At 32.1% G+C, this 14346-nt stretch overlaps 1 protein-coding gene across 2 annotated transcripts in view; it reads left to right on the top strand.

Annotated features, from left to right (window-relative positions):
- Nucleotides 1-14346, top strand: part of LOC131853966 (paired box protein Pax-6) — a 72816-nt gene that overhangs the window by 30270 nt on the left and 28200 nt on the right. For both annotated transcript variants that reach the window (XM_059205066.1, XM_059205067.1), the window contains 2 exons: nucleotides 2825-3047; nucleotides 13861-14010. In XM_059205066.1, the coding sequence (XP_059061049.1) occupies nucleotides 2825-3047; nucleotides 13861-14010 (373 nt within the window). The remainder of the gene's footprint in view (nucleotides 1-2824; nucleotides 3048-13860; nucleotides 14011-14346) is intronic.

Raw genomic sequence — 14346 nt, 5'->3', positions numbered from 1 at the left:
ATAGACTATTAAATTTAATGTTATACTTAGCAATTTACAAATAATATTTGTTTCGCATTTGTTATTTTAAAATATTCTGAAAAAATAGTATATTTTTATATGAATTCGTATACACCAATAAAAACCTTATTTCTGCTTAACCGTGTTAATAATCGTTTTCAGAATCGATAAATTAAAAAATAAAACCGTTAGTATTCTAATATGGCCGCGTACTTTCTTTAATCTTTTCGACGTACTTACATATCTGATTGGCCATTGCGCTGTCAGATACAGAATCACTGTTTTAAATGCACCGCTTTTATTGGTGCGCTTGGATGTTCGAATTTCAAAATGTTTTCGGCGTTTTAAAAATGGAATACCTTTTTGTAGTGCTATCTGATAATAATAAAAGCTGTAATTGGATTTGTCAATTGTGTATTTTAAAGTTTTGATCTGATGTGACCTTTACAGTGTGATTAGTGAACTGGTTTTATTTCTATATGACTGTCTTTCTCACGGCATCTTATAGGTATACGTAACTATGTTTTTTTATTTACATATGCTTAATTATTTGAATGTCAATTTGATGGTGTTACCTATATATTTTTTTATTAATAATTAATATTAATCCACGCAATATTTAGTAAAAGTATAAATGTAAGCCATGAATGCAATTATAATAAAGTACCTACACAAAAACCTACATATTACAACTAAATAGAAATGACTAGTTATGTACCGTGATGCTGCTCACATGTGTTCGGATAAAAAGTAATCTATACAATCCAACTTATATTTTTCTTGTATACCTACTAAAGTAACAAACATCTATCCTTATTAACTTTCACTTTTATATTAATACTAATACTTAAATACAGTAAAAAAGATTATCCCTTTCAGGCGTTTCAGGACGTCCCTATGATTTCGGTTTAACGTATTTGCACCTGAGTTGGTCCTATCAGCGTACACATTATCTTCCATTAGCGCTACATGGGATTAATTCAGACGTTACAGCTGCCACACACTGAAATAGTCCGCTTTCATAGACAAAATAGGTTATTTTACGGTTCCCGTATGCAAACATTGACTGTGGCTTTATAAATAGAATGCTTAAGTATTTTAAGGTTATGGGTGAGATTACGTTTTTTTTATATGTAGCCTTGTTTTGTAATACTCTAAAACAAATATAATATCTTACTAATATTATAAACATGTAAGTTTGTGAGTATGGATGGATAGATAATAGGATGGATATTTGTTACTCTTTCACGCAAAAACTACTGAACGGATTTTGATGAAACTTTACAGTGGTAAGAACACATATATAATTTCATGCGGGTGAAATAACGGGCATAGCTAGTACTTAATATTTCTGCAATACGTATATCGCATAGCAATACATAATACAATGATTCACCAAATCTAAACTGTTAGAGATTTTTTAAATGTAGGTAGATATGTATTAGTCTTACACATTTTGAGACTTATTAAAATAAATCCATTAAAAAAGACGTTATTCTAACTACTTAGTTTCAGTAGGTATTAATAATGATTTAAATATTGTTAAATCGATAATAGAAATTTACTTAATTTACTTAAATTCTAATAAGAATCAATTTCATTACGTCTACACTTATAAATACAAATCTTAATCGATCATTTACACCAACTGCATAATCCTTTAATATTCTGAAATTATTAGACTATAAATATCTTGTAAACATAAACTAGAATATTACAATTTCTAAATCGTGAATCAAAACCACTAATTACGTAAAATATGGTTTCTGAATGTACATTACGGCGATATTATCTATCTATATATCTATCTCTATCTATATATCTATCTATAGAAAATGCTAAAGGACTGCCTCATTATCATAATTTATTTTCGTCACAATACCACAGAATTAGATTACACTGTGACATAACTATTCATAAAAGAACGTTAAAACAGTCCAATGACCGATTACATCTCAAATTCCAACAGACCGAAGTACGAATTCACGATTTTGTAAGCGCATCTCCCCAAACGGGCGATTTCCCGCCCCGACACAGAGAAAAATACATTTTCGCCGTTGCCAATGGCAACAAGAAAACAGATAGATATTATATCTAGAGGCTCCCCGGGTAAAATGTATAACTATATCAACAGTTGAGTAGGTACGACGTGTTAAAATGGGCATACATAGGGTTTTATATTTGTGTGAGTCAGGTTTTTACGCATGCGTGCTTTTTTGGTGAAAGTAGATAGATATTGGGGTTTTTAGGCCCCAGAGGGGTGTTCCGGGGGCAAAGGGGAGGGATGCCCTAATCTGTGTCCCTTTGAGGCTCCCGATTGGAATTTAGTAATCATATTAGATTGTAAATTACACGTGTTTTGAACTTAAAGGGTGGGGTCGTTTGCTAATTTGTTTCCTATTAGAAAATAGTTATTTACATGTTTATTTACATTATAATGTTAGTCTGTTTTTATTGAAGATTCTTTATATATACTTTATATAAATATAAATATTTTTTTGTAGAGATCTTAAAATATCATTTATCTATCAATTAATATGAAAATCACTATAATAGAATTGGTTTGTAAAGTAAACAAACTGACCAGTAACCGTAATGAAATATTTATTGAACTAACACAAGAGTGATCTGTTAAATTATTTTTTTATATCAGGATTCCAAATCACACTTATTGCACTTATATAACTCTTAACAATAATTGTGTGTCATTACCTGTGCTGGCATTATGTACCTCCCGTGTATTCTTTATGTGTTTCTGAAGACTAAAGTGTCATGCCTCCATACCATATAATTTCTCTGATTTTCTTATTTATATCTTCAATAGGTATCATCAATAAACCGCGTGCTTCGAAACCTGGCGTCCCAGAAGGAGCAAGCGGCATCGGCGCAGAATGACAGCGTCTACGAAAAGCTTAGGATGTTCAATGGCCAGGCAGCGACTGGTTGGTGGTACCCTGGCCTACCCACCGCGCCGGCAGCGCCGACGATACCTGCTCCTCTACCTCCCCAGCTGAACAGGACGGGGAACAGCGAAGAACATAAACGAGGTAAGTTTCTAATTAGATTCCATGAAACAACCATTCTTCTGTCTTTGCCAGAAGTAGACCGTAAAAAGTCGTTTGCGTGGTTACTCTAGCCTCTCCTATTACACCCGATAAGCTTGCTTTGTAAGCTGTGCTTGTAGGGTGCAGATTAGGCAGTGAAATTACAGGATAAGAGGCAGATATCAACGCATGTGTGGTATCGCGAATGTCACATGATTATATGCTGTCCGTAGTGCTATTCATATTTATATATATATATAAACGACAGTTACCACCTGTCAATATGTGCGCCATTGGTTTTTTAATATTCCAATAACGATACCATAGCGTTCAGAAAGGTCAAATTTTTATTATATTATTGAATCTGATAAATGCCAGCACATCCGCAAAAGCAGCGACACCTAGTGGGTCCAATTGGGTTTAAAAACCATCCAGAAATCCATTGAAAACTGAATCACAAAATTTTATCGAAATTGGTCAAACAAATTGTTCTTTAAATTATAAAATGATGCATATATATAAATACCTACTATGGTGAAATGTAGCAATAATTTGAAAAATCTTTGGTCAGTTTTCATTCTTATATGTATATGAGTTGTAGCAATGTCACACAAAGTAGTAGGTAAAATTATTTTAATTAAGTGTAAATTAATCCTGCTTTAAATATCCTATTGGAATATTAATGGATTCAATAATATATGTATCATATTGGTTTTCGATATTATATATTTTAATTACCACTTAAATTTCAACCTTAGAAAATTGTAACATTTAAGAATGAACTCATTTCTTCTAAAATAGCCCGCAACGCACTTGAAATTCCCTTGGTGATGCGGGTACGTAATCACTTACCATTAGGTGAGCCACAAACCTGTTTGTCCCTAATGGTATAAAAATAAAAAATAAATTATCATTGTCCTTTTTAATTTTTTGAGATTAAACATTGTTATCTCTTATTGATTTCTATCAGTGTCACACAGCCGAACTGTTGCTTCAGTAAAATTTAATAGCCACTATATAAACAAGTTATAATATATTTTAAAATAATAATACATAATTCTATTGAAACTACAAAATAGGCACAGACAGAAATAAAAAAATCCACAAAGGATATAATCTGGCGTGCCGCAACAAGCTCTAGAGGTGTTTGGGAAGAATGCGGCAACAACGAGCCGTGCACCCCCTACTTACCCCCACCCGCCCATTCAAGAAAATGGGAGGTGGGGGTTAGACTGAGCAGGGTTACTCGCCCGTTTCACGAATATGTATAGACTACTACCAATTGTTTAGATGAGAACCACTCAATGGTAATCTTTAGTAATAGAAATAGAAATGCTTATTTTATACAATTTAGTTACTAAAAGACTTCTCTTTCTAAGCGTCTATCCTTAAAAAGTTAAAGAGCTAGATGTAGTAAGCACTTAAGTACTTATCCTAGTAAGCAATTATCTGAACACTGACGCGAGAGTTCCACAAGATCTATTTTCGTAAAAGAAAAGTTGAAAAATATGGGTCATCGGGTAAAGTTTCAAGTTCTTTAAAATATGATTATTGAAATCTTTTAATGTTTTATTTGACATTTCTTTAACTTAAAAAATCTTGTTACAATTTTACGTATTTACAATTCTAATACAAGGTTGTAATTCGCGACAAAAAGATGAAATCTCGAGACTGGAGCATAAGCTATAAGTAGGTACTATAATATATTTTTAATAAGTTTTCTATATTAAACGAATAATTTAGAACCCATTTATTAAAATTTTAGTAAATTTAGCAATTTCATTTAGAAAATGAGTAATAAAAAATTATAATGTCTAATATCACACGAATAATGATTTTTAAGAACTAAAAATATTTTCAAAGAAAAGACATAAAACTTCTATTATGATAAAACTAGTTCAGGAATCATATTAAAATAAAACACCAAAGTCTGAACATACTCTAAAAATTACAGTTTAGTGTTTTATTAATTAGATGTCATTTACAGTTAATTTGGTTTTCATAAATGAATTGGGTCATATATGAGAACGTAAGATACAGTACGAAATATTAAAAAAAATTATTAACTCGTCTTCATTTACCAATATATTATTTATTCATAGATTTTCGCAATTACCTACTTAGTAATATATATATATATATGAACATGCAGATTCATTCACTTGACAACATTTGGGTATTTTATTCGTTTAATCAAAAATGAATTATCTCAACTACCTACATAGAAACATATAAAGGAACCTAATGTACTTAAGAGAGCGTATCTTTTTCGTTCGGTGTGTAAACATCAACGAGTAGACATCCTCCCGTGACTTCACTTAACTGACCGAATTATCCCTAACGCCTTAAAGTTAAACGTTAAGTAGGATCGACTTCTGCTTTTCCCTTGCCCGTAGGTCATTCGTGCATTACGCAACTGTAGTATACGATTAGTTTAGTGGATAGATTCGTATGTATCAACATTGACAATTGTGGAAAGCTTCTCTGCATCTCTCTGTTTCTTACGAAATTTGTTAAGAAAAAACCTTTTGGGATCTTGAAAATTCAATCAATAGTCATGAATTACTAATATTATAGATACAATGTTATATCCTTTTTTCTGTCTGTTTGTTTATTACCTTTTCATGACTAACCGGCAAAACCGATATTAATCAAAATTGACATGTTTTGACGTATAGATAGATTGTATTATGAGGATCAACATAGTCTCGAAAAAAACAGACGAGGCGCAGGTAACTGGACATAAGATAATTTGTTCCAGTGATAAGGATGAAGGTGCAAATAAAAATTCGTATGTACATGGTTTAGATAGAAATAACCGTTAATGATAATTTACTTACATCACTTACCACAGTATTTGAATTTCTCATATGTAGTTTCAAAATGTCTATCACAAAAGAAAAAATATAAATAAAAGTTTTACATTGAAAGATTGAATATTGAACCAGACAAAAAAAAGATGTTATTTTATTGTAGACGAACACAATTCAGCACTCAGAATAAAATAATATCTAACTCTTTCTCTAAAGTTACTCACAAGTATGTATCGACTTAAAGTTTCTCAATGTGCGAACAGCTGAAATAGTCTAACGTGCGAATGGATTTTCACGCGCTTTTCACGTGAAAGTATGCCGTCGGTGCACGTGACACGAATGTCTGGAGACACTTCAAAGTGTAACGGGCGGCCATTTTTAGAAACTTTAGCCGGGGATGTGCGGCGCCACTCGTCTTTGATGTTTTGTTCGGACTTGGGGTACTGCCGCTTTTTATTTTAAGCGCTGCAACATTTTGTTTTGGAAGTTTCGTTGTGTTCAGTTACAGAATACAATGTTCACTTCAACGAAGTTACTTAATTGTTCCTTCGTTGTACAAATGAAACACTGAATTCTGATTTCAGACAATAACTTAGTATATCTATATCTACCTATTGCTTGATATTGTTATTTATTGTTAATTTAATAACAAAACTTACTTAAAAGTCACAAAAATATTCGAACTATGTATTATATAATAATATTCGAGTAAGAGTTTATTTATCATCGAATTATTAGTGAACCTAATGATTGCACATATGTATGAATATTTGTGTTTCTTGCATTAATAATGTTTGTTAACGGTGTTTGCCATTCCTTAAATACAAGGCTGTGACACAAGTCAAAGTCGTTCAAAGTCATATGGCCTACCAAACTACACGCTCCTAATCAATTTTTTGTATTGATTGTAATCTGTTTTGTGTGATAATAAATAAACTAATGAATTAATAAGGAATAAATTGATACGAAAAAAGGAAATGTCGAAATGAAACCTTCAAACCAAGCCGTTTACCCACCATGGTAACAGTAGTCTAAATCCTTTTCGTATGAGGCAGACTAAAGCAAAGCATTGGAACTACATATATAATTAGCTCTTATTACAATGAAAATATAGAAATATTTTATGTTACTGACGACATTGTGATCAAATTATTTCACAAAAACCATACATCCATATTCTACATATATTTAGTTCAGAGGTTTTAATTTAGCAACTGTATATATTTACGGAGCCAACGATGTCGGCTTAATTAACTTTGGCGCGCCATTCAGTCACAAATTTGATTCCCGGGAGGTGCTTGTGCCGCCCAAGCCGGCTTGCTTGTTATAATTATAATTTACCTTCAGCTGTAGGTACACCCGAACTCAATGAAATGTTATTGTTATTTCAGTTTTATTGCGATTGAATTAATTTTCTTTTTAGCTATAAACCGCAGCATCGGTACTTGTGAATAAACAAAAAAAAATTTTTAAATCCAAGCCATATCTGTCAGTCTAAAATGACCAATTACGTACTTATAAATAATTTCTATCAGTATTAAGCCAACTGTATAACAAATACGCATTGTACCACCCATACAAAGTCATATCTGAATACAGGTATTTTGATTTAATTATCTTATTCTTATATTCTAAGTACATATTTAAATAATGTCAATCAAATAAAAAAATACTCTATCCGAGATCAATGATTCGGAAGTTTAAAAAATAAAAATGACAGAAGAGGTTGACGAGCGAAAGCTCACTGGCGGCTGTAATTTACCGAAAATACCCGATACCGATATATCTATGAACCTACATTGTATTGTAATATGACGAATATTGTAACAATGCAGGTACATATACAATTTATGACGTTATCGTTAGGTACGAAAAGATTTTAAATTAATACAACAAAGCTATCGATTTTTATTGAAAACTCAACGTCAATTGTCCTTTATCTTCGGACGTTATCTCATTCAAATTGTTTCCGCTTTTATATGAAAACAAATAAATTTATTATAAAATTGTTTTATTTCAATACATACATTACATGCCCTTAATTATAGGAGAGACCGTTAGAGTCTGGTGGTTTATTCCTCCGACCGAGACATAGAATTTTAATAAATGACAACACAAAAATCTTTTTGCTAGTTTATATTTTTAACTGACTTTCTGGTGATGGCAATAGAGACCAAATAATTTAGCAGACGTACAGAGCTAAATTTATACTAGGGTCCGAATCAAACACAACCGACTACCGCAAATCGTCCGCTAATAAGTATACTGAACTAATTAGTTTAGTTTCTATCGAATTGTTAAATTGTGGTTGCAATAGTTGGACAATATAGTTACTATTCGTATTGTAGTTACCATTTTTTATTTATTATTTCCTTCATCTGCCATAGAGGTGCAGTCTACAATCTAAGAATCTAAATCTGCAATCTAGCCCACAATATTAAAAAAAAATCTTTATGAATTCAATAAAATTAGTAGTAAACTATTGTCTGTCGTATATGATTGAAATTATCAAATCTTATAAGATTTAGGAATCACTAAAAACTCGTTTCACACTTCTAGTAGGAAATGTGGTTTCAATTAGTACCAAAAGTTTGTAGAGTCACTCGCACTAATACTTTTACATAAATACCAAATATACTCAATACCAAAGAAATTCCGTAAAGATTGACAGGTGATAGAATCGTTTCAATTCATAGTCTGAAGGACCTCTTCACAATCAATTAAAAATGGTGCCATTCCGAATAATAGGTACATTTTAATTGTTTATTGAGTGAGTTTCATTGCAACGCGGTTGTGCAATCGAATCTGAAATCAAGTGTCCTCCAAGGCTGAAACAACGCGTGTCGTGGCGTGTTTAAAACATTGTTATAAACTCTATTATTATGCAGTTTTAGTGTAATATCGTAGTGATATTGTATGTAATTAATCGCTTAGAGGGTATTTAATGGCGTATTGTTAAAATATAGTGGTTAAATTACAGTTTATACTGTACTAGCTTGAATTAGACGTTGTTTGGATTTCAAAGTCTACTTTGCTAAAAATGTACGTATATATGCTTAATTATTGATTGATATTCGATACGCAGACAATAGACAGATTTTCATATAATTTTGAAAGCGTGTATAATTAAATAATAAAAAGGAAGGACTATTATATTAGTAAGTAGTATATTTAGTAGAATACCTAATGTTGTTTTCTATCAATCATGGGTAATAAATAAAAACAACATTATTAGCAGTACAAATACTCAATAATCTGGATAATCTGTATAAACAGAACCGATAATGATTCTATTACTATTTAGTGAGTAGAATGTTTTTTTAAAGCTTTTATTGGGCTGGTCACTTTTTGAGAGTCATCTAGAAACCTTGCACCATAGGCCGTAATTAAATCACAATAAAATCCCCAGCATCCCAAGAGATCATACATTAGTGCCATCAATTGACTCATTTGAACTAACAGTAATAAAAACCAAACCTCGCCCCACTGTAACTCTGATGGCCCTACCGGGGACATTAAGGGGATGGTTGATTACAAACAACCGATTTAACTTGACCTTTCCCCTTGGTGACAATAAAATAATCATAAAAATCTATTTACAAAATATATTTATTGAAAGGCCGTTAAAGATAGCATACAATTTTAATAGTCTTTGATAAATTCACAAGATTTTTTTATTATACTATTTTTATTCATGGATACCATATTTATTTTATACTGTTATTATGTTATCTATTACGATAAACCACCATTGATTTTGGCAAATCTAATGATTCTACACATCTAGTGTGTTTCGGCTAAATGCCTATTTGATCATTCTTATTTATAAATACAACTTTGAACAGCAATGCCAAATAATTAGATTAGATTAAAAGTAATTATTGTTTTTCCATATTTACCAAAAGGCATGAAAATTTCTTTTGAGGAGGCATAGCGAAATTAGGCAGTTGTGCCGTGTCCGGTTGATTGGGCCGATTCAAAAGCGATAGCGGTTTACGAAAATAATATAATATGATTTCAGATCTATGATCATAATTAATCTATTTGAAAACCTATGTAATACGTAAAAATAGACATAATTAATATTCGTTTTGTCTATTGAATTGATTCCAAAGAAATTCAAAATAAAATAATTTTGTAATCTTAGTATTTACTGTGGCATGTTAGTATGAAAACTAAAGGATATCTTTTTAGTTATGGCTCTTAATACTATAATTATTATAATTTTCAATTAGACATTTTGTCACATTATGTCTTATTAGTATTGAGTTTGTACACTTGTCAAAACTAAGGTATATACAAACAGACTGAAGTACTCACTTAAAACTTCTTGTATAACAGTTACATAACAGTTGCAAAATTGTTTAACTATATTCTTTTAATATATCCGTCCAGATACTTAATACAAATTACAATGTGACTCGCAATAAATGCGCGTATTACAATCGATTGTAATCGAATACTCTTGTACTCGATTGATTGTAAGACGCCGGTGCTCGGTGCGCGGTGTTCGATGCGCGGTGTTCGATGCTCGACGCTCGCTGCCCGCCGACCACGGGACAGCATCCCGCGGCCCGTGAGTGACAGTATCGATCTCACATAATCGTGGCGGCAATCGCCCCCACCTACGACCGTCCTGTTCGCCCCGATAACTCCAATTCCGCCTTATCTCCCCGAGTCCCGACTTTCTTCGCTCCCCTTTGTGCTTATTTTCTCCAATTTTTTCACCGCCCCCACTTTTATTTCGTTCCTTTCTTATTTTCTTACTACTATTATTTTCTCTTATGTATTTTTCGTGTTTCATCCTCCCTCGGCCTTTTTGTTGAATATCGAGGAAGTTTTTTCTTCAATCATTTGTAGGTCGTTATTGGTGGGATTGTGGCTAAGTGCCGTCGACTCGAATCGATTTTTATAATGAATTCTTCCTTTATATTCCATAGTACGCTGCTGAAACAAGTAATAATAAGTGATTGATAGAATTCTTGATTACTGTACAATGAATTACAACGAGTGTTTTAGGATTTATATAAACATAAAATTTAGTAAGTATTTGTATTTTTTTATAAATGGGTAAATAATGTCCATTCTGATATAATAAATGCGGAAGTGTCTGTCTGTTTTTGTTATTGTTGCGGTGAACAGATATCTAAAATCAAATCTTTTGTATTACAAGGTCTCATTAGTGGTGCCGTCACGCGGTAAAGGCGTGAGCACACCGTCGCAGTTGTCGAGTGATCAATCAAAATTGTCAACCGATTGGAAAGTTCGCCATGTTTTGCTGAGCGAATGTCCCGCATCAATCATATTCGAGTGAAATGGAACGCGTCTCGGGTGTGCGCTTATGTGAAATGGAACGTTTTGTCTTGTAGTCTAATACAGGCTCGCGAGGGGACTGTTAGTACTGTGGACTAATAACCATTAGCAATGTGGTTATACCTTTAGCGCCGATGGGTGCAATTCCATTATTATGCATTAAAAAAAATCATGACATCTTATTCGTCTAAAATGGGGACGCCTCATGCGTAGCCATTCTTAGTCACAAGAAAATGTGATATCCGTAGTATAGATCATGTATATAGGCGGTTATCACTTACCATCAGGTGGGCCTTTAGCTTATTGGCCATTCCAATTATATGAATAATATCCTTACAAACACACCACATAAATTAGACACTTAAATTGTAACTTAGAACAAAATAATGCATATATGAAATTATGCTACTTTACATTTCAGCAGTTTCTTCCTATTCTTATTATCCCTTTTTACACTTAGAGTCATCTAATGATTACTTAAGTAAATTATAGATTTAAAAAAAAAACACTTAATTACGAGCGACCCTACCTAAAATTTTCCAGCATTTTCTATTGTATATTTTTTACTACGAAATATAATGTAAAAACGTACGAAATTTTTGTACATGAAACTGACGTACCAAACAGTTTTCAGGACAACATTTCAACACTACAGGTGGTTGCATAGACTCAATTTAGGTTTCATTTTCCTGCGGAAGTTCCGAACTAATTTAAAACGTAATGTTTATTTACTCTGTGGTGAAATTAATACGAATTATTTTATATGCTGTTTTAGAACTGAAAGATATAATTACTGCATAGAGGTGTATACTACACCTCTATGCAGTTAAGTATCATTATGTATGAATATATACTAGGTCTATATTAATAGTATAAAAAGGAAAAATGTGATAATTTGTTTTAAATGACCTCCGAAACTACGGGACCGACACGAAAAATTCTTTTATCATTATAGAATATTTTCGAAAACGTTAGGGATACTTATGTAAACTTCGATAACTTAATATATCGTTACAATTCTAAAAGTGCGTTAATATTTTATTTAAATAAGTAAATAATTTTAATTTGCATCTCAATATTGTAATAAAGTACATAAATAAACTGTAGTAGTCTAGTATAAAATACTTGACGCGGTCATTATTTATATGTATAATTAGTAAAAATCACGGGATCTTACCACGTTTTATATTTATTCAGCTGAGTTCCCTATAAATATAAAACGTGGTAAGATCCCGTGATTTTTACTAATTATACGTATACATAAATAAAGTAGGTCATTTTTAATTAAAATTCATAGTATATTTGTAGACCTTAATTTTATGTAAAGATTATCTAACTTTTTATTTTAATTACCTATTCAATCCACATATACCTTATTTACTTATATAGGTGCCATAAAACTAGCGTTTTTATTTGGCAGTAAAACGTCTCATGGCTGTATTCTTGAGAGTTATAACCTAGGGTTGGATGTTGAGGATAATTTATATGTCAGGTTTTTGGGCCGACGAGCAAAAACGCCGGTAACAATACTAAAAGGACGTGAGATAAATAAGAAAGATTATATAAGTAAATATATTAAATAATTACTTATATTAACAATAAATAATACCTACATGTTGATTATATTAAACAGATTTAATTATTTAATAACCACACATTATATGTCATATTATGAGTCATATTCATGTACATATATATCAGTAATTACAAATTAACTCACTTTTAATCGATTTCAAAAAAGGAATAGGTACGACCGCTGTGTTTTCATAAACATAGCCATAAAAGAGACAACAGTACTTTTACAACACTAATTTTGATGCAAAATATGCAATCATATGAAACAATTTTGAACAACAATTAAATGTAAAATAGAATATAATAGTATTCTCATTGTTCTTTCGGTTCGTATAAACATTTTTCTGTTATTACAATATACACAAAATTCTCAAATTGAGATTGAAATATCTTTAATTTTGCTACACCTTGTATACGATTATTCCCATTTTACATAACCAAAGTTTCTAGGGATTGTAGTTGAATAATAAATCTGCATATCGCCAGGGATGTTCGACAAGCAGACTCTACTCGTACTTAGTGATTGGTACTTACATGAGCACATGCCCATCTAAACAGCGTATGATCAGAAAAATGTGACAGATTGCGTAACAGTCGGCCCATTCAGTGCGCCCATCAGCCCGTGTACACATTACTAACTCGGGAATCGAACCCAGACTGAAGTGGTCCGACCATAAAGCAAATTAATCAATTAGCTAGGGGCATGTCGACAGCATTACGAGTAACATTTAATTTTGCTACCGCCCCAAGTTACTGCCACTTGGGGTATACGACTATTATAAGTAGAACCCTTTGGCAATACAAATTGTACCGTCGTGTAGTTCAGTGGATCGTTTAGAGATAATTTTTGTCTGTAATTCTGGGGTAACAATTTTGTGCAATTCTGCTTACGCATTTGCTTGATAGTTGTCGAGAGCAACGTTTTGTTGGAGTACTTTGTGTTGATAGTTTATGATGAAGACCCTTTTGATCCGACTTCAAAAAAATACATAATTTGATTCATAGTTAATCAATTTGCAACTGATTTTGATTATTCTCTTATCGATCATATACTTGACCCTAGATGATCAGGTTTTGCGCGAATATTTTAATTTTGTATTTTTTTTTTATAATAGATGCTCTTCAATCCGAGGCGGGGTCAGACGGCAATAGCGAACACGCGTCGTCAGGAGACGAGGATTCGCAGATGAGGTTACGACTGAAAAGGAAACTGCAGAGAAATCGGACCTCCTTCACCAATGACCAAATAGACAGCCTGGAAAAAGGTAACATTCATCTATGAATAAATATAATCTAAATATAAACGCGAGTAGCACTGACTTCACATAAACTTCACATAGACTTCACGTAAATATACTAGCTGTGCCCGCGTTTTCATTTTTATCAAAATCCGTTCAGTAGTTACAGTAGTTCCATACTTATAAACTTTCGCATTTATAATATCAATAAGATTTGGTACGTACTCTAAATTCATAAAAGCTGCCCAGTCAGTAATTTATTAAATCGGCCAAGGACTTTTGAGTTTATCTATTTTAAACAAAACACCAAATGTAAATTTCAGTTCAGGCGTGTGCACCATTCTATGTTGATCTATTAAAAAA

Source organism: Achroia grisella, unplaced genomic scaffold, assembly GCF_030625045.1.
Source record: "Achroia grisella isolate CSIRO2021 unplaced genomic scaffold, CSIRO_AGI_Agris_v1 utg918, whole genome shotgun sequence".
In the NCBI taxonomy this organism is placed as follows: domain Eukaryota; kingdom Metazoa; phylum Arthropoda; class Insecta; order Lepidoptera; family Pyralidae; genus Achroia; species Achroia grisella.
This window is presented reverse-complemented; position numbering and strand designations above follow the sequence as displayed.